The sequence below is a fragment of the Monodelphis domestica genome, chromosome 5 (genome assembly GCF_027887165.1).
Source record: "Monodelphis domestica isolate mMonDom1 chromosome 5, mMonDom1.pri, whole genome shotgun sequence".
NCBI classification, from domain to species: Eukaryota; Metazoa; Chordata; class Mammalia; order Didelphimorphia; family Didelphidae; genus Monodelphis; species Monodelphis domestica.
Window position 1 is genome coordinate 232,931,131 of NC_077231.1, and position 27,888 is coordinate 232,959,018.

General features: G+C 37.5%; 1 protein-coding gene across 4 annotated transcripts in view; it reads left to right on the forward strand.

The window, feature by feature from the left end:
- DPP6 (dipeptidyl peptidase like 6) overlaps positions 1-27,888 on the forward strand; it is a 1,262,248-nt gene that overhangs the window by 1,045,952 nt on the left and 188,408 nt on the right. For all 4 annotated transcript variants that reach the window (XM_007504650.3, XM_001364425.4, XM_007504651.3 and 1 more), the window contains exon 9: positions 26,868-27,022. In XM_007504650.3, coding sequence (XP_007504712.1) covers positions 26,868-27,022 — 155 coding nt within the window. The remainder of the gene's footprint in view (positions 1-26,867; positions 27,023-27,888) is intronic.

Below are 27,888 nucleotides of genomic sequence, written 5' to 3' on the forward strand. Positions count from 1 at the left end.
TGATCTAGGCTGGGAAGGAACTTTAGGGAACATACAGTCCAAACTTATTTTATAGGTCAGGAAACTGATGCCTATGGAGGCTAAGAGTTCTGCTATTGAATCCCATTGAGTTCTTCCTTCCCCATCGTAGGGGCCCCAGGAACTATGAGAACTGGAACTTCCTGAACTATCTATTTCTATCATCTAATTAGGGGATGAAGGGAATTGATAATGCTTACAGAGAGCGATAAAGTCTGTGAAAAGGATAGATTTGGGTGTTTGGGGGCTTTAGTTGAAGGAAGAATTCCCTTAGAAGTGCTAAAGGATCCTCAAATTTCAGGCAATTCCAACTCTCCCACCCGCTGATTCCCTAGCTTCCCTTCCTCATTATGCCCTCAGTGATAATAATATAGGAATGAGGTGGAGACTGAAAAAAAAAAAACCAGAGAATTCAGATCATTTCCATTTCCAACATCAGAGACATGTCCCAACTCCACCTTCCATCTACTCTGTATTTTGTATGTGTGCTTATTTATACACTTATTGTTTCTTCTATTACAACATAAGCTCCTTGAGGGCAAGGACTATTTTTGCTTTTTCCTAATATCCCCACTGCTCAGCCCAGTTCCTGATACACACAGTAAGCACTTAATAAATGATTTTTAAACTTCTGAGTATCTATCCAAGTCTGATACAGTCTTTTGTCCAATATCCTTCATAGATTTAGAGGCAAAAACTCCGGACTTCTAATCCAATTGTTCTACAATTTCTTCTCTGTGTATCACAAGTGAGGGCTCTGGTGGATACAGAGTCAGTGTCCAGCCCCAGAACTCAATGCTCTAAGTCTCCATATTCACTGCCCCCTCTTCATGTGTCCATGTGTCAGGGATGGACCAGAGGGAGAGAATGAACAATTGTTTCCCAGCCAAAAAAGACTCTTCACTTTGGTGGAGGTTACTTGTTCCAGTGTCACCTAGTAAGCTGCTAGATAAGGTGTGGGAATAATTGAAATGTAGACATAATATCAATTTTCTTTCAGTATGAGCTGATGCTCAGGGTGGTTGAATGGCAAGAGCTGCTTGTTTATAGTTCATCTTGCTTCTCTGTAGTGAGGAGCTCACAAAATACTGCAGGGCTGAATGACAGGTCACATGGAAAACTGAACAGAGGTAGGCAAAGTCTGGCTGACTGTGTGGGTTGGCAAAGCAGCCCCTTCTCTTTCATCACAGGAATATGGCATGGCCTTGATGCCAGTCATGGAGGAGAAGGAGGAGGAGATGTGTGCTTCTATGTAGAACCAGCCATTCACCAAACTAAGGAGCAATAATCTTGTCTCTTCATTCTCCTTCCATTGCTTTTATGACCTTACACTGTTTTTTCATCTAGTAGTGCCTTTGGGATGCTCTCTGGTATCACTCCTTCTAGATAGACCTTCTTCTTGCTATTCATTCTTCTCTTCTTTATTTGATCACCTCACTTCAAAAAGTTTACCTGCCTTGTGACCTTAGGTCTGTGGGGGTGGCTAACACTTCTGTGATTAACACATTCACCCTAAGGTGATAATGTCAAATCACGGAGTAATTTTCTAAGTTTTTACATATTTCTCTGTTTTTACTGGGACTTCAATATTTTGACATCCAGTGGTCTGACCTTAAGTTCCCCTCTCTGTTTATAAATGAGAATGGAGGTGTCAGTCATCATTCTTGTACCATTCTCAGCTCACATCTCAATGGCAAACACAATCAGAACCATCACCATCCTCCTGCTCCAAACATGAAGGACTCCAATTGAAAAGTTAATACACTACTTTTAAAAAACATCCTTACTTTATCTCCTTGTAACTACTCTAAGACAGAAGGGCAAAGGTTAGGCAAATGAGATTAAGTGACTTTCTCAGGATCACACAACTAGGAAGTGTCTGAAACCAGATTTGAACCCAGGTCTTCCCAACTCTAGACCTGGCCAACTATCCAGTGCGACACCTAGCTGTCCTTAATAAACAAGTGTTTAAGCTTACCAGTATCTAAGAGAGTGACTTAAAATAGTAAGGATGACAGATGCTTCCTAATAGGCTAGTACTCTACCAGACATGGAAACTATTAGAACCTAAAAGGTATGGAAGAGGGGGTGAGATGGTTGATAGAAAGTCATTTAGAATTTAAAGAAGATTACAGTTTAATACTTGCTTCTGACTATGTCACCCTAAGCAAGTCTCTTCACTTCTCAACTCATTACGGCTATTAAATATCGAAACAGAATAGTGTTGATGTTCTTTGAAGGAGGAAGTTCCTTTGCTAGAAGTTCTTTGGTACAAAAATGAAGAAGGAGAAGGAGGAGGAGGAGGAGGAGGAGGAGGAGGAGGAGAAGGAGAAGGAGAAGGAGAAGGAGAAGGAGAAGGAGGAGAAGGAGAAGGAGAAGGAGAAGGAGAAGGAGAAGGAGAAGGAGAAGGAGAAGGAGAAGGAGAAGGAGAAGGAGAAGGAGAAGGAGAAGGAGAAGGAGAAGGAGAAGGAGAAGGAGAAGGAGAAGGAGAAGGAGAAGGAGAAAAGAAAGACCTGGGCTTGGAGGAGAACAGAATGTTGTTTTCTTTTTCTTTTTCTTAAACTTTCATGCATTGACGAGTGAGCAGCATGTATGTATGGCCACTGAAGATGAACATCTCTGTCCTCTTAATTCATTCATATGGAGAGGATTAAAGGAGATGGACTTGACTCTCCTTTGCTGAAAGGGAGAGCATTCAGAGCTGTGGATATTGAGCACCTGCTTTGTTCAGGGCTCTCAGAGTCATCGTGGTATAGTCAGTGGACTCATTGCCAGATCTGGAGTCAAGAAGACCTAAGGACAAATCCTAACTCTGATACAAAGAAATAGAAGACATATAGCTAGCTGGGCAGACAATGATAAATGCCAGTCAACTAATACAAATAGCACATGCTTTGAGCACATCTAAAACCAGAGATAGCCAGGGGAAATAAGCTGCCTAGGGTACAATGTGAATTGGAGCATAACAAAAGACTCTCTTTGTGTGATTTTTCATCAATACACATACTTTTTGCCAGAAATTTCTGTTCTCCATAGCACTTAAGTATTTGTAATGTCAAGAACACAAGGGTGCAATTTGCCTGCTATAACCTTGGCAAGTTATATAACCTTCTGGGTCGATTAACTATTCTGTAAAATGAGAGGGGTGGAGACAATCATCTCTAAGGTTCCTTTCAGCTTTAAATCCTAAATAAGCTTTCCTGTTCACTCTGTTCTGATATTATGACCTAGTTTTAAGAATCCAAGCTTTTGCTTTATATCATATGACCAAGATCCAAACTTGTTCCCTGGTCCCAATAATTGTCTCCTTAAATTCAAGTCCAAATCTTGGTTCCCTAGCCATGGCTTTCTCAGAGACTTAAGCCTTGCCTTTTTCTCTTGAGTCTTCCTAAGGAATAGAGTCTGGCTTTGGAACTTCACTTTACCTACCTGAGTCATCAATAAATGCTGCCAGATTTCCCAGATACCAACATCCACCACCTGTTGTCCAATGATGGACATTCCTCATGCCAAACCACATCCATCTGTCTGAACTTCCTCATATTGTATGCTGTTCCTGGGACCTTCTTTGTCATCTCTCCTACCCCAGTGGATCTGTGAAGGCTTCAGGTCTTGGTTATTTCTAGTACTATACAACTACTACCATCTACTTCTGATGGACAATAAATTCTTTTGGAGGAACTGTTCTCTCAGAGATCTTAATATCTTGCAGCTGGCCCTGGTTTAATCTTCTCTGTCTGCCTGAAACCTTATTCAATATGGCTAGTCTGACATTGGAACCAGCCTTGCCCTATTCCATTGCCATCTGTGCTGTCCAGATTGATTCCCTATAGCCATGAAGACTCAAACCCATCTGGTTCTTTTCCACCATGTGACCCATGCTGACTTGTTTACTGAAGCTAATACTGTCAGCCTGGCCCAACCTCCAAAATGCCTTGAACCACACGGGTGGCCTGAGTGCAGTAGATTCTTGGGTGTTGTCCTGGACTAAGGCAATTCAGGAGCATTTATCAAACTGAAGAATTCTCCTTGTTGTTCTCTGTGGTTTTGGAAGAAATTAATTCAATTTCTTTTAGTTTGGCTCTGTAATGACAGTGTAACAGGAGTGATCTGCTGAATCCCCTCACAGCTGCATATTCTTGTTCTGGCTGTGGGAGGGAGAGTTCACTCTCCCTGTTCACTACATCAGGGAATTCCCCTGAACATCCTACAAACATAGGTATAACAACACACCATTTTCTTTTGGATCTAGAGGCACTATGGGTATTTAAATTATTATTTGGTTTTCCTCTGGTCAGAATTCTGATCTTTACCATGTATTCCAGTCATCTTTTCTCTGTGGGCACAGTCTTTCTACAGAGAATAGCAGTATGTACAAATAAATTATGAATAAACATGTAAGATTATAAATGGAGGTTGGGACAATGAAAATAATTCATCAGTAGCTAACCCTAACTCTAACCTAACAATTCAACAGAAACTCCCTTTTTATATCAGAAATTTCTGGGGAGAAAGGTCTTCCTCAAAAGGGAAAAAGATCAGGGGCAAAAAAAAGCAAATTAGGGGTTCCTAAAAATTTTATTGTCCTTATTTCCTCATCCAACTTTACATTTCCACATATATAATATATATACTTTAGGAATAGCTTTGGCTATACATAATACATTTTTATCATCCTAAGCTAACAAGGGGAATTTTAATTCAGGTCCCAACTCTTCCACCAAATAGCTGCTCGATTATACAAATTACTTAATTTGTCTGAGCCTCAGTTTCCTCATCTGTAAAATGAAAAATTTGAACTACTTGACTTTACAGATTTCTTCCAGCTCTAACAGTCTATGAATCTATAATATTCATTCCTGGGGTTTTTAAAGTATTTTTGTATAAAATAGAACCCCTTATCTCTGGAAAAAACTTCCCTCACCACTAGTGATCTCAGAATTTCTGGGAATTTTAAATTCCCCCTTTTCCTACAAATGGTGGTTCTGAAAAGCTATTTCCACTGTGGACCTTCCTTTTTTTTTCTTAACTCACTGAGTATTTCTTGTATTTATATTGATTAAAATCAGTCAATCAATTCACAAGAATTTCTTGGGCTTCTATGCACAAAGCAGAATGTGTGAAGCACTGGGCATACAAAGGAACATTAAATGCCATCCAGTTTAGGAGCTTTATTTTATAAATAGAGATCCAAGGCATTTAAGTGAACAACATAAGGTAATCCCAGGTAGAAAGTAGATGAGCTGGAGTTTGAATGTAAGTCCCTGGTTTCCAAAACCAACACTCTTTCCACTACACTAGATTAGGGCTTTAATGTACTTTGTTGGGGTGACTACACAAGCCTCTTCTTTCCTCTTCCCTTATATCACCCTATAGGCCAAGCTTCTCCTAGACAGACAAAATGTGTGTTAATGATCTAATCATTCAGATTTAGCATGTAAGGTATCACTAGTACTCACTAAGAACTTCAAAACTTCTTCATCCTTCTTGAAGAAGAGCCCAGAAAACAAAATGGAAATCTTTATGATGGGCAAATGCTTATATAGTATTCTTCTAAGTGATTTCTCTGAACTTGGTGCAAATGTCAACTCATTCAACCTTCTCTCTTTGGCTTCTCTAGACTGAGAGACCGACTCCCCTTCCAGACAGAACCTTCTCCTCCTCAGGATTCCAATCTCCTGGGGCCCCTCTCCCATCTAGGTGATCAGTTCCACACACTTTTCAGCCTGACACTTTTCCCCTAGTGCCAGCCTCTGTCACAAATGGGCATGAAGGAAAATCCAGGACCAACAAGCTACCTAAGCTGATAGATTCTTGCAGCTATCCCCAGTATAGGAATGAAAGGAATATGGGCTAGGAAACAGTAAAAATACAAATAGGGTGATTCAGGGAGCCCTGTAGCCCAAGGCCCTGGGAAGACAGTGGAGTAAAAGGTAGTAAGTGGGTAGTAAAAATGGTTCTGGTGAATATGGTCCTGACCTCTGACTTTATAGCAGAAGCTGTTCGCTCTCGGGCTTGTTGTCAGGTTCCTTTCTGCTTACTGAATGCTTAGGCATTTATGTCTGGAAATGAGGAAAAGATACACAGCTGAATTCTGCTTCTAGATGAGGATGTTTTTCAGTTCTTGTTGCATTCTGATTTCTACAAGATGCTCTAACTTAAATGAAATTGCCCCATCTCTGATTAGTACATAGAAATAAATATGCACTCTATACTTTGGGGATTAAGGATTTCATGGCCAATTGTTTTCAGCCCTACATCTTGCCAAAGATCCACACGAGGTCATGCTAAGTAAGTGTGGGGTTGCAAAACTCAGAGTATTGGTGTAGCTATGTAGCCATTATCCCTTAGACATATACCCATCTAGAGCTCATGGCAAGGGGATTTTTGGAAGGATGCAGAAAAGACCTTGATCAAATTTTGAATCAGCATTCAGAATTTATTTTTTATCTCTGGATAAAAGGCCTTCTTGTTTTGTTACTCATTTTATTGGAACAAGTGTTCCTGGGAGTTGATCTGGGGTCCTAATAGAGTGAGCCTTTACTGACAGGAAAGCTTGAGCCAGAAGTAGACTAAGATTATCTCCTCTCACATATGACAAACAATAGCCAGATGTCACAATAGTTACACTAATAATCTGTGTGACCATAGACAAGTCATTGCTCCTTTCATAAGGTCTTATTTCCTTATTTATTAAAAATGAAAGTGTGATATAGCTGTGTATTTACCCTAATATGGTCAAAAGACACTATATATAGCAAAGTATTTGTAGCAATGCTTTTTGTGGTTAGTAAAAAAAACTTGAAACAAAGGTTGTAGAATGGGAGAACAAATTGCGGTATATGAGTGCAATGGAATATCATTGCCCTATGAAACAACAAATACGAGGAATTCAGAAAAATGGGTAGATTTCTATAAAGTGATACAAAGCGCAGTAAGCAAAAGGAGAAGAGTACATACAATAATATAAAGAAAGGAATACTAAAAGTTAGCCCCATTCTCAGTGACTGTGATGGCCAATCTTGGCCCTTCAGAAGAAATGAGAAGAAAAAAACCTGGTATGTTGAGTATTATGTCAGAATCCTCAAGGTCTTCACCATGACTTACCCTATGTTAAATTCCTAATAGTGTCCTTAGTACCATCATTGCCTCATTCACCCCAGTTCCAGTAACTACTACATGAATCATAGATTAGTCATCCTTCTTTCATTCTCTTTTTCTAGTTATCACCAACCTGTTTTTCCTTTCTATTTCTATTCTATTCCTGTTCCAGTTGCTCATCACTTAGAATCAGAAATGTAGTTATAAGAATAGCATATATAACTCCATCATTTTTTAGATGAAGAAACTGAGACCCATAGAATCCATAAGCTCGATGAATTTGCACAATTTTGCAATTTGGAATTTTCCACCATGTTGCTGATGACTGTTAAGCTCCCATCTTTCTGATTCCACAATGAGTCCTCTATCCTTTGTACCATGAAATAGAATAGAATAGAAAATAAAGTCACAGATCAATCCATTGAGACTGAGGAAGCTAAATGACTTGCTCTAGGTTGTACAGCTTGTCAGCAGTGGAAGAGAGACAAAACCCATGTCACTTTTTTCCTAGTCCAATTCTCTCTGCTGTACACCAGGCTTCCTCTATAAAGAGTTTCATCCTGAAATGTTTAGCTTTTATTCTCTAGTGTTTTGGTTTGCTTTCCCATCATGTATATATTCCCACCATTTTCCATTTGCATCCTAGAAATAGAGTGGTAGCATCTTATGCATATCTGATAAGTTCTTGGCATGTAATTCACATGATAATGGGGTATTTCCCCTTATCCCCTTATGCAGAGCTAAGGCTTTCTCTGCAGTCAGCTTGTATTTGCAAATTGAAATGCAGATTTCCACTCTTTGAACAATGGAATGGAGAATAATTAGTAATTTGATGCAGTTGTGTATAGCAGTAGTTCAAAGGGCTGTTTATAATTTACAGTTAATTAACCTTCCCCCTTTTAAAAAACTTGAGACCTAATTTCCTTTCTGTGATTCCTGTTCTTTTAAAAATGTGCTCGTCCACTGATATTGAGAAATAATGATGCTGAATAGCTCAGATTGATTAAGGCTGTTGTTCTCTCACAAATTTTCCTGGAGAGAAAAAAAAGGATATTATAATGAGACTTTCTGCAATCCATCTGAGGGAGGATGATTATTCTTATTGTATAGGTATAAAGCGAACGCCAAAAAGAAAGCACTGAAAGTTGGATTTGATCTTCAATCTGTTGTCAGCAACATGGTAGAAAATTCAAGCTTGCAAAACTGTGCAAATATCTAGACTTAAAGCTTTTAAGGGCTTCTGAGTAAATAGGAATAGTTAATCTCATTTGGAGGTTGATGTACTATTCAATTAAAACGCTAATTTCAGAATTTTAATCATTTTAGCATTTCTGTGAATATTTAAATGATCAACCTTGGCAGAATACCAGGAACACAAAACTTTAGAAAAGGAAATTTAAAATTGTCATTAGATCTGTGATCAATTTTATGATAGACAACTAACCAAGCATTATATATATTATTAAATCAATACCACATTTTTGTTAGTTTTTCCAAAGGGAGCATTTTTTAGAAGTCACTATATAATTACAAAGCAAAGTAATATTTTAGCCCATTATGTACTAGCCTTACCATGGTAAAAAGCTGCCTACAAGGTCCATGGGAGGATATTTGAGGGACCCCAAGAGGACCTAATATCTAACATTGACCTTCCAGCTTAATTCCTAAAATTCCTGATACCATAATTACCCTTCTATAAAACAAAGCACATTATTTTCTATTAAGGCATGACAACTCATTGACAGGGATTAGGCTCGGGTTAAAAGGATACACAAATATTTTCAGATGAGAACACTGGATTTGAAGAAAGAATACCTATCATTATTAAAGAGTTGGCTTTGAGCAATTTAATCTAATTTGCTCATATATAAAACAAGAGGGTTAGAACAATTTTTTTCTAAGATTCTTTCCAGTTTTAAATCTTATTTTTTAAGGTGAGGAGGAGGCCATTGGGTAGACAGAAGGGAAGCTTTTGGTCAAGGGAAGGAGAAGGATATTGTCACTGTAGCATTGAATATAAAGAATTAATGGTGAATGCTAAAACAAGCAATTTCCAGAGGTGCAGAGGGATAAAGAAATGAGGGCACCAAAATTAAGCATTATCTTCAACACTTTCCCACTTCAACAATGTCTCCCACTTTTGAAAGTTGATTTACAAAGAAGACAAAATGTCTTCTTGGATTTTAGTGGTGGAAATCAATGTCTACTTACCTGTGTTTAACCATCATCCCTTTGACTTTTCTTTCTTTTTTTTTAAACCCTTACTTTCTGTCTTATTATCAGTTCTAAGACAGAATAGCAGCAAGGGCTAGACAATTTTTGGGCGTTGTGACTTGCCCAGCATCACACAGATAGGAAGTATCTGAGGCCAAATTTGAACCCAGGTCCTCCTGACTCCAGGCCTGACTCTCTATCCTTTGTGTTACCTAGATGCCCCTCCCTTGGACTTTTATGAGCAATATATATGTTTCAAAAGAATCCCTAAAAGACTGGATCCTTTTTCAGTCTCCCTCCCAAATCTATGATCAAATAGTAAGTGAAGTACCTTCAATTCCAAAGAGAAAATAGACATGTCTAGTTTGCATGATGCAGTACTATGATCTCCAATTTAGAAAATCAAAGTGGTAAAGCCTTCTAAACCAGAATCTGAGTCAGAGATAAAATCAAGTCCTAGTCATAACCAGAGATGGAAGAGTCCTCTTTTCAAAGAACCTAGGGATAGACTAAGAGATGGCTGCACAATACAATTAGTCTTGCTTTTTCCTCTATCCTATAGTTTAAGTCATCATGTATTTGGTATTGCCACACTTAACCAGTGATTATTTGGTCATGAACTTTGAACATTTGTTTGCTTTAGTACAAGTGTGATAGTTTGACCCTGAACCCTAGAACTTCATGAAGTAGGATAGGTGATGGGAATACCCATTTCCAAAAATTTCTACTTGGACTCACTAGTATATGATCAGGAGAAAAAAAATAAGTTTATAGTATGCATGAGGACCAAACCTTCAATTTTATTTTTATTAGTATCATGCTTTAATAAAGTGAGCAAACCAGCCTCAGACAAGTCATTAGTAGGTTGGGGGTCTTAATTAAATAAGGGGTATGATTATGCAAACTCTAAGGGTTCCTCCAAGTCCAATATACTATTCATCTGTGATTCTGTGGAACTAATATAGAAGCTATCTTTATAATAAAAAGCCAATCTTCAAATTAGTTTACATTTAGACTATTTTTGTCATTGTAAGGGATTGTGTGAATAGAGATTATCAATTTCAATAGATCATCCCTAAATGAGATCACTGTCCCAAATTAGCTTCTAGACCTAGTCAATCCAATTGGCCAACTGGCAGTGTATAACTGTTTTAGGACAGCTTCTACACCTGGAAGTTATTCACAGGTATAAGCTACCCATCCCCCTAGATCCCTTTGGTCTTCCAGGAGGGAAGAAAGCTGCTCTATTCACCTATTTCAGCTCTTTTCTAAAAGGGAAAAGGTAGAGTTTTGCTCTAATGAGCTTCTATCAGTATGAAACTCTGGTCCCTCTCCCCAGCATTAAGAGGCTAAAGTTAAAGTTAGTCTGCTACATATTCTCCTGGTGAGAAAATTTTGCACTGCATCTGGATTACACTAAGTATATGTGTGGCATACGTGCATCTTGAGAAGCAGATACAGATTATTGCTAGCATATTAAAGATATACATAATAAACATTACACAGGGAGGTGACAGGCAAGTCCATCTAAAGCACCACACATTAACGCAACTGCCTTCCTATTACAGGGTTTATCATGTAGTAGATACAATCATACAACCCACTTGAAGCTTGTACAAGACACTTTCAAATGTTTCATCTTATTGAATCATCCTAATAACTCTAGAGAGCTTGAGATAAGCATTATTATTAACCCCATCTCTCTGAGAGGTAAGGGAATTAAAGCCTAGAGTAAAGCAGTGACTTGCTGAAGGCTTCACAAGTGAGTCTTCTTTTTATTTGCTTTTTTATGATGATTTTAAACACCAACAAATGCAAGCTTTACAATACACAGGTAATATGATTTAGATAAAAATCCTTTCTGGATCCCTAACTCCTACCCTCACTAATTGTTAGCACCTTCCTCTTAGATTACCTTCCATTTATACTATATATAACTAATATGTACATAGTTACTTGCATGCTTTAATCTCCATTAGAATATGAGCATGTTTTTGCCTTTGCTTATATCTCTAGAACTTGGTATAGATCAAACACATAGTAAATGCTTAATGAGCATTGAATGACTGATTGGTTCTCTTTATATAAGATCTCATTTACATATATTTTCTCACTCTCTGCCTCTAGTCCATCAGTCTGCCAACAAGAGTTATGTTTCTTCATTCTTTTCAAGTTAGAACTGGTCACCATGTGGACCAAAGTTCCAAAATCTCAAATGTAAAGTCTGAGTTCCATTAGAGATAAGTGTCCCTGACACTCTACCATACTGACTTCAGATCATTTGAGTAATAGTTATTTGGTTATTGACCACCTTCCTCATCTCCTTACCAACTTTGATGCTAGTTTTTCTGTGAAGAATACTAGATTTGAGGAAAAGAGCATTGGGATCCATAAAATAAAGTCCTCTGTGACCTAAAAAAATTCTAGAGTTATAGACCTAGAGCCTATCTTTTTGAGGGTGCTTAGGTTGAAGTCCTGTCCCTGAAACATATTGGCTCTGAAAACCTGGGCAGATCACATAAAGTTCTTATTGTTCTAGATAACTCTCTAAGACTATAAATTGCAAAGAAGGTGCCATCCCTTGTATTTTGGTAGGAGAAGTTTCTTCACCTGAGAATTCCATGTACCAATGAAATTGCAAATCTAAATCTTATCCCTGTGGTGTGCTAGAGATGGGTACAACATTGTTAATACTCAAGTATGAATTAACTCATCAGGCCATTAGGGTAACTAAATGGCACCATGAAGAATATTGGGGCTGGCCTCTGGAAAACCAGAGTTCAAATAAAACCTCAGGAACTTAACAACTATGTGCCCCTGGACAAGTTACTTACCCTCTATATGTACATGTTATATGGGTATGATAAGAGCATCTCCTTCCCAGGGTTGTTGTGAGAATCAAATGAGATAATATTTGCAGAGAATTTAGCACAATGCCTGCCACATAATAGGTTCTTGCTACTCAGCCCCCCTTAGATCCTTTTCAACCATAACTAAATGACAGCGGATTTTGATAGTGAAGAGGCAGAAAATTCCGGAGACATCAAACTGCTTACCATCTCCAGGAAGTGGGAGGATAGGGAGAGAGGGAGACAATTTGGATCCTATAACTTTAGAAAACTTATGTGGGAAATTATTATTACACATAATTGGTAAAATAAAATCTCTTTTAAAAAAGAAGAAAATTCTGGAGAAGATTCTTTTCTGTTGAAGGGAAGGGGTAAAGACAAATCTTGCATTCTTCACATGTTGATTTTATATAAGATCCAGCCTTGGAGGTCTGATATTGATCCCCTTCACTTTGTTCTCAGAATGGAAAAAAAAAACAACCTTTTTATTGTTTTTCTTTTGGGTATAATGGAGATTGGTTTGAAAAGATGCTCATTGTTTGGGATTTGTTACAGTCTTTTAAAAAAATAACTTTAATTACATTGTGATAGCCACATTTATATTCCCAGATCATAAGTGACTCAGTGTGTTAATGATAATCGACATTGATCCTCCCCAGGAAGCAGGGAGTGCATGTCATTTTCCTCTTCCCTGAGCATTTGGACCAATAAAGTGATCACTCATGCATTTATCCTTGTGGGGAAAGCAAATTCAACAAATAAAAAGTTTTAAATTTCTCCTGGGTACAGAGCATAGCTTCGAGCTGGATGTTATACAATGTGTAGATTACAAATAGCTCCTGTTTGCATGGAACTTATACTTTAGTAGAATAAGCCATAAACATAATTTAATGCCCTATATTACATTGTAAGTACATTCGGTTAATGCATAATATCACATAAGTGCATTAGAAAGCTTTAAAATTAAGTGTTGTTTGAGGTCTAAAGAGGAAGGTTTTATAAGAATATGAGTGATCAGAGATCTCCATGGAGAACATGTTTACTTCTTCAAATACAGGCAGCTAAGAGGCACAGTAGATAGGTGTGTTACATTTGAAGACTAAAAGACTTGAATTTAAGCCCTGCCTCAGACACTTATTGTATGACCTGGAAAGTTACTTCACCCCTAACCTCAATTTCCTTATCTATAAGATGGGAATAACAGCACATAATTTTCAAGGGGGTTGTGAGAATCCAAGTTAACATAATCAGTGCTTTGCAAACTTAAAATCTACTATATATTTTTTTTAACTTTTCTGTCCTTTGGCAAATATGTATTTTGCAAATATGCTATATACTTATAAATTTTCAATATACAATATAACTTTAAACATTCTATCTACTGACTAATGTGATTATTATTTTACTTAGGCAAGAATTAAACAAGTGAAAAAAGGGAGGGAAGATATTCATGTCCCAGGAAAATGGAATGAGCAAAGACATAGAGGTGGGAAGACACAAAACATTTGAGAGACAGTTGACTAATTTGGATGGAGGATGAAGTCCCTGTATGGGAAGCTAGGTGGTGCATTGAATAGAGTGCTGGACCTGGAATCAAGAAGCTTCATCTTCCTGAGTACAAATCTAACTTCAGACAATTATTAGCTGTGTGATCCTGGTCAAGTCATTTAACCCTCTTTGCCTTAGTTTTCTCATCTGTAAAATGAGCTGGAGATGGAAATGGCAAAGCACTCCAGGACTTTGCCAAGAAAATTCCACATGGGGTCATGAAAAGTAGGACATAACAACAATCAAAGTCCTTTGATTAACATGAGTTAAGGCTTCAAAGGCAGGATGGCACTGGCTCATGGAAAATATTGAATATTAGCCAAAGGAATTTTCATGCTAATAACTCCAATATGCCCCATTGCCAGAGGGAGAGAGTTATAAGATTATTAGATTTTTTTTATTTGAATGGGTATTGTTAATGTTCTCATCCAGTCTTTTCATTATATAGATGAGGAAACTAAGGACCAGAGTAATGAAGTCATTTGCTCAAGATCACACAACAATCATTACCTCAACTTCCAGATCGATTTCTCTTTCACTCTACTTTCATCTAGCTCAGTGTGTCAGCTGCTGGTTAGCTGTCACTAGTCATAGGGTAATGTAGCAATTTTATTTTAGTAGGTCAACTCAAACTCAGAAAGTCATGGCCAATTATGGATGAGCTCCTCTCTGACATTCAAGAACCTGTATGATAGGACCTCACCCTACACGATCACTCTCAACTGTCCCTATTCCTTGAGGCTGCTCCATTCATTGTCCCCTAAATAAGTTTCACTCCTTCAAGCCCACCCATCATTGTTAATGCTCCTTCTCCTTACTAGAATATTCTGCATTATTCCCTTCTACCTAGACAAATCCAACTCATTCTTCAAGGTCTAGTTCAAGTCCAAACATAAAATTTCCCAGATAACCCTCTAAACCCCAGCCAAAATCCTTCCTTCTCTTTCATAATTTCTGATAACATTTATTGTGTATGTTATGCTTGTTGGCATATTACTGGATTTATGTATCGTATTGTCTTAATCCATAATTATTTTGTGTATTATGTGCGTATGACTGGTCCTAGGAAAGACTGCAAACTGCCTGGCTTGTCAGAGAAGTCCCTGCCTCTTCCTTCCAGGTCCTTTCTCTTCTTTCTTGGTGCTGTCCATTCTTCCTCTTCATCCCCAGGCACCGAAAATATTTAGTCTGTGTTCTAGCAAGGCTCTGCCCCTTGCCAAGGTGACAAAGTTCAAATTTTCATCTCCTCAAAGCTGTTTTCATTTTGGAGTCTCTTGAAAAATAGAAGAATCTTTTAATGAATTATTAATGGAGAAATTCCTTTCAGGTGGAGAAAACTTTGCCTTCAAAATGCCTTTAAAAACTTCTTATTTAAAAATGTGAAAAATTTTCAATTAAATTGGGAGATCTTCCTGGGCAGGGGAAAATATCCTACTTGGTACCTAGCACTACCCTGGGCACAAAAACATTCATCAGATTGACCATGATTTAATGATGATCTGGAAAGGGAGGAAGTTTCTTGATTTGTGATTCATGGCATGCCAGTTAAGTGAGTGGTCAGTATTTCAGAGTTCATACCCAATTTCCTTATAAACAATTCTCAGACTCATTACTATTAAATACACACATTCCTGCCAACCTCTAAGGAGCTTTTGTCCATCAGTAAAAAGGCCTTAAAATAATATCAGCTCTCTACATTAAATTTGCCTGGACACCTGAAATGGGATCCTAAATTCCTAAATCTTCAAGATCCTAGAAAACATATATTGGTGTACCATCTGTAAATAATTGCCCAAACTACTGAATAATAGACTGTCAGTATTGAATAGAACTTTAAGAAAATCTTAATTTTGTAGAGAAAGAAACTGGCCCAGGGAGGTAAAACTACATTCCTGAGATCATCTATCCACTTATTAAAAAAATCTCAGACCCTCATGTAGTGCTGTCTACTCTGAAATTAAATAGGTGGTAGCAAATGAAGTTTTGAGAATATACTATTTATATCTATTTTTTATGTTCACTCCCCCATCTCCACTCTATCTTCCCTCTTCCCTAGTACATTGCATTCCTTAAGAGAGATTTGTACCCTCTAGCTCATTGCTTAGCTAATTTTTGCACACATTTGATTATCCCTTGATTATCATCCCTGACGAGAATCCACTCATTCTTTAAATGCCTTCTCTCCCTCAGTGTAGCAATTTAGAGTCTAGGGAGGAATCTGGAGTGTGGAGAGAATTTGTAAGAGTTTTACTTGGAATAAAATAAGGTTGCCAGGCTGGGAGAGGATGGGAAGAAAAAATGGAGACAGAAAGAGAAAAAAGATTTATCATATATACATAGTTAAACATATATGCATATATATTATGTATATAAACACACCCCTACTTCCTAATTTGAGAATTACTGGGATAAGCAAATGGATGGGGGAGTGTGAGGGGGTACTCAGTGTGATCTCCCCCACTTTCATTACCATTCATATTGGGTTGAATTGGAAGCAAGATCTGCAACTTGAATAGATATTCTGGTTTCCATATGGTCAAGGGTTTTTTAGTTTAAACTCTAGGCTCTCTTTTTTCCACTTCATTTTTATTTATTTATTTATTTAGTCAATTTAGAGCATTATTCCTTGCTTACAAGAATCACATTATTTCCCTCCCTCCCCTCCTCCCACCCTTCCTGTAGCTGATGTGCAATTTCACTAGGTGTCACATGTGGCCTTGATCAAAACCTATTTCCATGTTGTTGATGTTTGCACTAGGGTGATCATTTAGAGTCTACCTCCCCAGCCATATCCCCTCCACCCATGTAATCAAGCAGTTGTTTTACTTCTGTGTTTCTACTCCCACAGTTTTTCCTCTGAATGTGGATCGTGTTCTTTCTCATAGATCCATCCAAATTGTTCAGAATCACTGCATTGCCACTAATGGAGAAGTCCATTACATTTGATTGTACCACAGTGTATCAATCTCTGTGTACAATGTTCTCCTGGTTCTGCTCCTTTCATTCTTCATCAATTCCTGGAGGTCATTCCATAAACTCTAGGCTCTCTAAGTAAAATTGTAGCAAGAGATACCTGTCTCCCCTAATTGAGCTTCTCTTCTGTGCCCCTGCCCTAACCTGAATAGGATATTCTTTTTTTAACTGTAAATTTTATCTCTATTTATAGAGCTAACAAAATATGCCACATGACTCAGTATAACAAAGCCAACATACCTTCTGTTGATTGAATAAATGTTGGAGATGCTTTTCAAAACATTATTATGGGGGCAGCTGAGTGGCTCAATGGATTGAGAGCCAAGCCTAGAGATGGGAGGTGCTGGATTCAAATTTGGCCTAAGATGCTTTCTATTTGTGTGACTCTGGGCAAATCACTTAACCTCCATTGCCTAGCCCTTATTTCTCTTCTGCCATAGAACCACTATTTAGTATCAATTCTAAGACAGAAGGTAAGGTGTTTTTTTTTTAATCTACCTGATGTTGAGACTTCTTTGCCAGTTGTTTGCCAATTATGCTGCTAAATTCTGCTAATGCCTATATTAGTTGGTTAGTAGCCAAATTGCTTAGTGACCTGGGCAGTAGCCTACAACTACTAAAAATGACATAAGACCAGATCTGTGGGAAAGGAAGGAATTTAAGACCAAACAAGAGATAGAGAACATTGCAAAATGACTTTGATTATATAAAATCAAAAGTTAAATTTACAAAAAAAAATCAAGCCATTGCCCAATTGACAAATGGTCAAGGGACATGAACAGGCAGTTTTCACACAATGAAATCAAAACTATCTATAAGCACATGAAAAAGTGTTCTAAATTCCTCCTGATTAGAAAAATGCAAATTAAAACAACTCTGAGGCACCACCTTACACCTATTACACAGGCCCATATGGCAGCAAAGGAAAGTGATAAATGTTGGCGAGGACATGGCAAAATTGGGACACTAATGCATTGCTAGTAGAGTTGTGAATTGGTCCAACCATTCTAAAAGGCAATTTGGAACTATGCATAAAGGGCTTTAAAAGGATGCCTACTTTTTGATCCAGAAATACCATTGCTTGGTTTGTACTCCAAAGAGATGATAAGGAAAACATCTTGTACAAAAATATTCATAGCCGTGCTTTTTGTGTTGGCAAAAAAAAAAATGGAAAATGAGGGGTTGTCCGTCAGTTGGGGAATGACTAAACAAATTGTGTTATCTGATGGTGACTATTGTGCTGAAAGGAATAATGAACTGGAGAAATTCCGTGTGAATTGGAAAGACCTCCAGGAATTGATGCAGAGCAAGAGGAGCAGAACATTGTACACAGAAACTAATACATTATGGCACAATCAAATGTAATAGACTTTTCTACAGGCAGTAAAGTAATGATTCAGGGCAATCCAGAGGGACTTATGAGAAAGAAAGCTATCCACATCCAGAGAAAGAACTGTGGTAATAGAAGAAACACAGAAAAACATGTGATCAATCACATAGTTCGCTAGGGATATGATTAGGGTTTTAGTGTTAAAAATTGCTCTCCTGCAAATATGAATAACATGGAAATAGGTTTTGAACAATGATACATGTATAACACAGTGGAATTGCTTGTCAGCTCTTGGAGGGGAGAGGGAAAGGGAGGAGGGAATCATGTAACCATGGAAAAATATTCTAAATTTTTAAAAGTGACATAAGACTTTGGGAAACCAGAAACTTGGAATCTAGTCTTAGCTCTGCCACTAGGAAAAACAAGGAAAGCATTCATTAAATGCTGAATATATGCCACGACTGTGTTTTATAATTATCAATTCATTTGATCCTTATAATAACCTGGGACAAAGGTGCTATTATCATCCTCATTTAAAGTACAAGAAACTGAAGCAGTCAGAAGTGATGTGACTTTACTGCAGTCACCCAGTTAATAAGGGTGTGGCATCAAATTTGAACTCAAGCCTTCCTGATTCCAGGCTCAGTGATATATCTACTGGGCTATTAGCTGATATTACTCAGTCATTGGACTTGGGACAAGTTACAGACTCTCACCAGATCTCAGTTCTTCAGTAATAAAATAGAAGATAATATATGCCTCAACTATTTTATAGGACTGTTTTTACAAAGCAATCAGCAAACATTTATTAAGCATCTACTATGTACCAGGCACTGCAGAAATAGCCCTTGCACAAAAAAATTCATTTTAAACAAATAATTCAATTTGAGAACTGGTATAAAAATAAAGTACATTAATCGATTTAGTCATTGTTTGTCCCTGTCATGAGAGGCACCCTGGTAGTTATCAGAAAAAACCTAGGTACAAGTTCCCTCTCTGACACATCCTGGCACATCAATGAACTTCTTAGTGGTCTAGAGAACTGTAAGTCTATTAAGACCTCCAATAGTAAAGGGAGTTTCCCCATCTAGGCATTCCAAAGAAAAATGAAATCACAGGTCCAGTCCTCTCCCTATATAAATGTCTAGCATTATTTTCTCATTGGTACAAAGACCCCCCTCAAGCTTCTAAATTGCAGTCAGTCCATGGCATCTCATCTTTGAGAGCGGCAGCATGGTGCAGTGGAAAGAGATGAATTCAAACCTAAGATAACAAGAGTTGAAGTCATGTCTCTTATGCATTGAGACTGTGTGACGGGCAAGACATTTCATTTATAAGGATGATCAGTTGCAGGGAGGGTGCTGACCTGCCTTGGAACAGGAAATTTTCTAACATAGATGTTCCTATACCAATGAAATCAAAGGTCTCCTCTGTCTTTTCCTTGTCCTTGTCATTGTGCCCAAACCCCTATTGTTCAGGCATTTCAGTCATTCCTAACTCTTCATCACTCCACTTGGAGTTTTCTTGGCAAAAATGTTTGAAAGATTTGCCATTTTCTTCTCTAGCTCATTTCACAGGTGGGGAAACTGAGGCAGATATGATGAAGTGACTTGCCCAAGATAACATAGAAGTATCTGAGGACAGATTTGAACTTGTCTTTCTGACTCCAGAACTAGTGCTCTATTCAAAATACCATCTAAAAACCATTATAATACATTATGAGAGAGAAAAGCTGACATTTTGTTGAAATATCATAAACTAACGGTTTTCTGAGTGTGTTTCATATTCCCCAGGGAGTCAATGAAATCCTTTCATGGTGGCAATGAGGTCAAAGATCTGTTCATAATAATCCTAAGATTAAATTACCTATTAAAATACTCCTTCCTTTTTCAACCCAATATCTGTGTGAAGCCAGATTATTTTTCATATACTACAACCAAAACATATATCAACAGACTGAATGTAGAAACAACTTTAAAAATTAGCTGTCTTCTCTTAAGCAGCCACTAAAGAGATCTGCATAAATATGTAATACAAAGACACTCCATCATATTTTTTGTTTTAGAAAAGTTATTTTTCTTTAAAAAAATGTTAGTGTGTAATAGTATGTTATAGTCACTTTAGATAAATTAATAAATATTTTTAAAATATAAGTTTTCATTTCTAGTATGAATATATGTGAATATAGCTCATAAACAAAGGCTCTTTAGATTTCTGATTAATGAGTAAGATTTCTGAGGACCATTGTTCCAAAGCATTTTGTCTATGCATCTTCACATTGAAAAGTAATAATAATTCAGTGGAATGATGAAATGTTTATAAAACATTTCCTCATAACAATCATGTGAAATAGTTAATGTGGGTATTATTATCTCCATCTCACAGAAAAAAAAATGTGGCATAGAGAGAATTTATGTGATCTGTCTGGGCTCCATATGTTAGTGCCTGATCCTGCATCTAGGTCGTCTGGCTCTGAAATCAGAGTTCTTCCACACAATCATTCTGTCACTATTTCAGGGAAAGAACATGGTGTTTCATCTAGTTAGCTCAGTTTCCTTTACTGAAACAATCTAGTGTATGATTTTCCAACAGCAGACTTCAGTTAGATAAGTGATTGTCTTTATATGAGTTATCAGTGATGATCCATGGTTTGTTGGAGTTTTGTTTCTGTTTCTCTATTTCAGAAGATTTCCTTTTCCTCTATATAGAATTTCTATTCTCTGAATTCTTTTTTTTTAATTTGGTATGTCATTGAGAGCTACCACTGACAAATTCCTTCAAGTTTTCTGATCTAATATGAGACATGGCCTTTTAGGTTATACCTTAATAATGGCTTTTTATGAAGTTGAGGAAAAAGCAGCCTTTTATCTCAGAAACCTCAAATGAGGGCTGAGGTGAGTATCCTCAGTAATGAAATCCACAGGTAAAAGTTGTATTGGATTTAGGTCTCCATAGCCGAAGTGAAGGGAGAGCCACTGTCAGTTACATAGGTAGTTCAGACCAAAAGTTATGTTTTAATGGTATGCACTGGAAAATAAGACTATTAAGAAACACCTTTTGGAACACCATCCACATTCAGAGAAAGAACTGTGGAAGGAGAAACACCGAAGAAAAACACTTGCTTGATCACATGGTTTGATGGGGATATGATTGGAAATGTAGACTCTAAATGATCACCCTAGTGCAAATATTAATAATATGGAAATAGGTCTTGATCAATGACACATGTAATACCCAGTGGAATTGCTCATTGGCTATGAGAGGCAGATAAGAGCAGGAGGGAAAAAATACGATTCATGTAACCGTGGAAGAATATTTTAAATTAATTAAATAAATAAATTTTAAAAATAATTTAAAAAAGAAATACCTTTTAGAATAGCTATTTTTATTTTTCCAGATTATATGCCAATACAATTTTCAGAAACCATTTTCTAACATTTTGCAATCCATGTTCTCTCCCTCCTTCCTACCACCCCCTCACTTCCTAAAATGGCAGGTATTGTGTTTAAGTTGTACATGTATTATTATACAGTACATAGTCCCATGGGTATCATGTTGTAAAAGACGACACATATCACTTGCACTAGAAATAAAGTGGAAGATGACACGGGAAAGATCACAGCTATTATTTTTTCAGGGATGCCACTCAAAAGAGTCTCAAGGAGTACCCATTTTATACAGTGTTTTGATGTGGTAGCACACTGGATTTCTTTTCCAAACTAGATAAATGGATAGGGATTCCAAGTTTTCTTCTATTTGACTTCTTTTAATTTGGCTCAGAGATAGAAGATACGTTAAAGGTCATCTGGTCCAACCAAACCCAACCCATTTTACCCATAAGGAAAACCAAGGTAGAGAGTGGTAAAGGGGCATGCCCAAGTTCACAAAGGTGGCTAGTGGAAGATGTGGGATTTGAACTTGGGTTCTATCACTCAGTTTTATGTTCTTTCTGTTGTACCATACTGCCTTCATGCCAAGACATATTTTTCATCCAGGTGGCCATAATTAAGGCCTTGGAGTCCCGTCAGCTATGAGGCAGCAGGATTTCATGAATAGGCAAATGTATGGAATTTGCCCCCTTTAAAAGTGATAAAACACAAGGAAAACCAGCACAACTACTTCCATGGGCTGATGCTACAATAATGTTTCTGTCTCTTTAAGGGGAAATCTAACAGTGTTCTATAGCAAATATCTCTAGATGTAACTTTCCTCCTCAACTCCAAGAGGGCACTACTGATAGGGTAGGTGTAGGTAAGGGGAAGGAATGTCCTCGGGTTTTCCCAAGTTAATCATTCTTCCAAGAATGGCAGAATGTTCTTTTTATGGTCTAAGGTGAGGGTTCAGGCAATTAAATTTGTCTAGAGGAATAGATTTTTCTCCCTACAAAAATGCTCTAAAACTCCACTTGGCATGCCACATTCAAGCAAACTGCCTCATTAAGTTGGAGATTCTGGAGAAATGTTTGCAGAATAAAGACATCCGTAATTAATGCTAAAATGTCAAGAATTCGTTTGCCTGGACTCTTTCCCCCCTAAGTTTCTTACACTTAATTATCTCTTTAATGAGCTGCTAATATAAGGAAAAGGAGAAAAAACCAACCACTGCAGAGGGAACAGTGTGTTAAAGAACCATCACTTAGGAAAATAACCAAGACTAGTCCAGTTTGTTTGGCTCAAAAATCTGGCATCTAGGGAAGTCATTTATTTATTTGTCGCTACTGTAACAGAGGCCACCTTCTTGGGAGTAAGCTCCTCCTAACCCTGGCTTATGGAGTAATAATCCCTGCACATCCTGCCTGCCATGCTGAATCACCATAATGACTTTACCTTTCCTCCCTTTTTATGGCCTTCTCTCATCTTCTCTTTTTTTAAAAATGCAAACACTCTATGGATTTGTTGCAGTTGTACTATTGTGGATTGGATTGAATTGGAAACTGCCTTATATAATTCAAATAGAAATAACTATTTCTTATATCTACTCTCTGAGAAATGGAAACCATGCTCACTGAACTTAATCCAAATCCTCATTTCTGGATGGTATTAGAATTACACAGCAACAGGTTAATCTCTTCTTGCTGTTGACATAAAAATGTTTGAGCATCTCATGACTTCCATGTCTAAAATGCTTCAAAATGTCATAGATAATTTTTTCTTAAACCTCAAATAAAAATACTGAAACTGGGGGGTTAAGAAGATTCTGGTTGTTGTTGTTCAGTAGTGTCCAACTCTTCATGATCCCATTTGGTACTGATTTTCTTGGTACTGAAGTGGTTTAGCCTGTCCTTCTCTAGCTCATTTTACAGATGAGGTAACTGAGAAAAATAGGTTATAGTGACTCACCCAGGGCTACACAGCTATTTAAGTGTCAAATTTGAACTCAGATCAGTCTTCCTGACTCCAAGCCCAGCACTGTGCCTCCTAGCTGTGATATTCTAATATGCATCTGATTATCTCCTTTCCTTGGGTTGTCTCAAGAAGAAAGCTGACTTAGAAGAACCCAAAGACTATTCTAACAAGTACTCATTAGTCTAATAGTTTGTGACTTGGTATGATGTCTTCCAGCCCACCCTAATGACTCTGTGCTTCCTCCTCCAGGACCTCCTCCATGCCTGCTTTGTAATGTCATGTAGTGATTAGTATGTTAGACCTAGAATCATGAAGTCCTAGATTCAAATTATGCCCTTGATGCTTATTAGCTATGTGATCATGAACACATTATCTCATCTCTCTTAGTCCACTTTTTCTCATCTGCAAAACTAAAACAATGATACTTTTAGGTAACCTCTCGCCGTATTTGTGTGATTCAAATGAGATAATATAAATGAATATTTTTTCAAGCTTTAAAGCATCTTCTAAATTTTAATTATCACTCTAAATCAAAGTTTCTTAACTTGGATTGCAGGATTTTTTTTATATTGTGGCCATTATTTCAACATAATTGGTTTCCTTTGTAATCTGTTATTTTATTTTCTACTTTTAAAAACATTTTTCTGAAACAGAATCTCTAGGTTTCATCAAACTTACAAAGTAACCCATGACACACAAATACAAATAAGGAACTCATAAAATGAAACCCCAAAAAAGTAAATTGTGTAAAACACAGGTATCAAGCACCTGCAGACCACAAGCAGTCCTTACCTCTCCCAAGTGCATCCTGAACCAGAGTAAAATGTAATCGAGAAATTATTTAAGAAAATAAATAAAAATATAATAAAACATTAATAATATTAATATATGACCCCCAGGAGACCCTTTTATATGATTTAGTGGCCCTGTTTCTAGTTAAAGTTGCAATCACTGGTGGATTCTCATTTGAGGGTTGATGGGTAACTAGGAAGATCCACCTTTATGGACCATGATATTTATGTTTTTGCAAACCAGGCAGATTAGATTATTGTTTAACCATTTGTGGTCTTGGGAATGGTCTTGTGTCCCCTCCATTTCCAAGTAGATGGCCCTGAGCTCACAAAGGGCTTAATGTTTCATCACTTTCAGTTGTGTCTGCCTCTTCATGACCCCTTTTGGAGTTTTCTTTGCAAAGGTACAAGAGTAGTTTGCTTTTTCCTTTTTGGGCTCATTTTACAGATGAGGAAACTGCAGCAAACAGGGTTAAATGACTTGCTCAGGGTCACACAACCAAAAAGGCTCATTAACTTAATTGAAAATCATGTTTATTCAAGAACTCCGGAACAGTCATCATTTCAGACTTCTATTCTGAATTTTCATGATTTCGGTAGGAATTAACTCATTACTGTTGGATGTTGTGATATAATTCTTTATTAGTATGCTTCTCCACTCAGCCCATTTTTTCCCTATTCACTACCTTTCCTTGAATGCAACTCACTTCTAGCTATCACTTAAGCAAGCTTTCAGTTATATTTCATTTGAGCTTTACAGTGCCATCAGGATGGAGCAGAATCACCAACAAATTGCATTGCATTGCAAATGGTGACTATTTTTTTTCCAGCTACCATCTGCTGGAATGTCTATTATTCGCTGTTCCAAGAGAATAGGTTAGATAACTCTACAAAGTCATTTTCAATGCACCTCATTTCCAAGCTTGTACTTGAAAGTCACTTTCCCAACCATCTAAAGACATGGGGAAATTCTAGATCTTTTTTTCCTTATTTGTATTTTCCTCTGTTCTACAGTCTGTAGACTTTTCACATGTGAGCAGCTCTATTGAAAGTCTGCTTGGAGGGCAGCTAGACAGCATAGTGGTTAGAATGCCATTCCTGGAGTAAGGAGGACCTGGGTTCAAATGTGGCCTCTGATACTCCAAGCTACATGACTCTGGACAAGTCACTTAAGCCCAAATGCCTAGCCATTCTGCCTAGCCTCTTCTGCCTTAGAACTGATATTGATTCAAAGAAAAAAGATAATCTGCTTGGAAAGTTGAATGGCCACTCCAAGTGATTCTAATTTTACAATGTTCAAATATATAGAGTGGATGCTAGTTCATCCTATATTCCAAAAGCTTTGTTGTTACTACTTTTGGTTATTATCCTTAATGATAATAATAATAATAATAATTAGCATTTACCTACTTTTGAAATTTGCAAAGTAGTTTATATGTGTTATCTCATTTGATCCTCACAACCATCCTGCTGTAAGGTACATGTTTTTATTATCCCTATTTTATAGATATGGAAACTGAGGTTGAGAGCATCACATAGCTTAAGTATCACTTAAGTATGTGAGACAGGATTTGGACCAGGTCTTTCTGATGCCCAGGGTCACATAGCCAGTGAGTAACTAAGGCAGGATTCTGGGCTTCCTGATAGCAAATCTAGATCTTTACCTATTATGCTATTCAGCTACCTGTGTAGCTGAATTTAGTTTATAGAAGGGCTATAGTTTTTAGAAGGGTTATAGGCTGAAATGTATGGTGTATCTTGTTTATTGGGGATAGTCCACTTAAAGCAGAACTCTACCCCATCTCTTCCTCAGAATCTGTGATTTAGTGATTACGAAATACCTTATTTCTTCCTTAGAATTTAAGACCCTCCAAAAATCAATTCTCCAAATCAGTTATCATGACTGAATTTTGTTTAAACCCTTACCTTCGATCTTAAAATTAATACAAGTATTGGTTCCAAGGTAGAAGATTGTAAGGGCAAGACAATTGGAGTTAGGTGACTTGCCCAGGGTCCCACAGCTAGGAAGTTTCGGAGGCCAGATTTGAGCCCATGACCTCCCATCTCCAAGCCTGGCATTTTTATCCACTGAGCCACTTACTAGCTATCCTTTAACTGAATTTTTCTGAAGGCTCTATTAGATATTAGGGGCTGGATATCTTCTGGAAGAATGAAAGCTAGTCCCTTAAAAGCAAAGTATATCACTTTTTCTTAGTTTCTTTATCATCTAACATAATGCCTAGTGTGTAAAAGACATTTAATAAATGTTTCAGGTAAATAAAAGTTTGTATGTGCTGTGATTGCTATCCTCCACCCACTTATTGGATATCCATGAAGTAGAATACTAGACCTGTGAGGATGTAATAAAAGCTAACATTAAAAAGGGGGCAGCTAGGTAGAGCAGTGGATAGGGTCCTGAGCCTGGAGTTGGGAGTTCAAATCTAGTTTCAGACACTTATTAGCAATATGACCTTGGGCAAGTAACTTAGCTTGCCTACATTTCCACAGATGGGCAAAGTGTCTGAAACTTGATTTGAACTTAAGACTTCCTAACTCCAAGCCCAGCACTCTATCTACCATGCCACCTAGAAGTGGGGCTAATGCCGTTTCTTGGATATCATACTATTTGTAATAGCATGTGATTGATTTCTACTCTGTTTTCCATTCACCACTTTCTACTTTCTCTCCTTTTTTCCAGAGGAGATTTTAAAGACTCACATTGCTCACTGGTGGTCTCCGGACGGGACTAGGTTAGCCTATGCCACCATCAATGACTCCCGAGTGCCCATCATGGACCTGCCCACCTATACTGGCTCTGTCTACCCCACTGTTAAGCCTTATCATTACCCTAAGGTAAGAGAAATAGCACTTATCTTTTCCTTTTGCTGAACTGATTACTTACATTATTCATAGGTCTTTCTCCTCTCAGCTGACTCAGATGTGGAGATGTGATAATCAGAGATGCTTATGAACATTACTGTAAACAGAGAAAAGATTAATTATTTCTCATTAAATTGCCATCTTTGTTTAGTCAAATTGATGGTTGGTAAATTTACCTCTTTCATTTGTCTAAACTGGGATTATTCATTTAACTAAACTTCAGAACAAAGTAAAAAAAAACCTGTTTTTCCCTCTGAGTTGGTGACTACATCTGCTTTCTGCCCTCCTTTTTTTCCTCCTTTAGTCAGGAATCATAGAATATTCATGGGATTCAGAGCTAAAAAGGATCTTATCATTCATCTAGCCCATCTTATAGAAGAGGAAACTGAGACCCTGAGAGCTTAAGTAATTTACTCCAAGTTATATAGCAAATCAATAGCAGGCTTAGGACCAGAACTCAGAATTCCTGCCTCACAACTCAATATTCTTTCCATTATAATATACAATGGCAGTTCATTGCACAAAACCAAAGGAAAAATACTTATGTGCACAACTGATGGTTGTGACCACCACCATCCAGAGGGTAGATATGATCGTTTCCACAGCAAAGCATGGTAGGAAGAAGGAAAGAAATGTGCTGAGATATTGCCATTTCATAGAAGCTCAGAGACCATCTGTGCCCATTCCTTACTTGGGTAGAAATGCCCTCTACAATATCCAACCAAAGCAGACATCTAGGCTTTGCTTGCAAACCTCTGCTGAGAGGATCTCACTGTCTCCTGGGGACCGTCCATGTGACTTCTAGAGAGTTCTGTTAAGAAGATCTTCTCTATACCAAA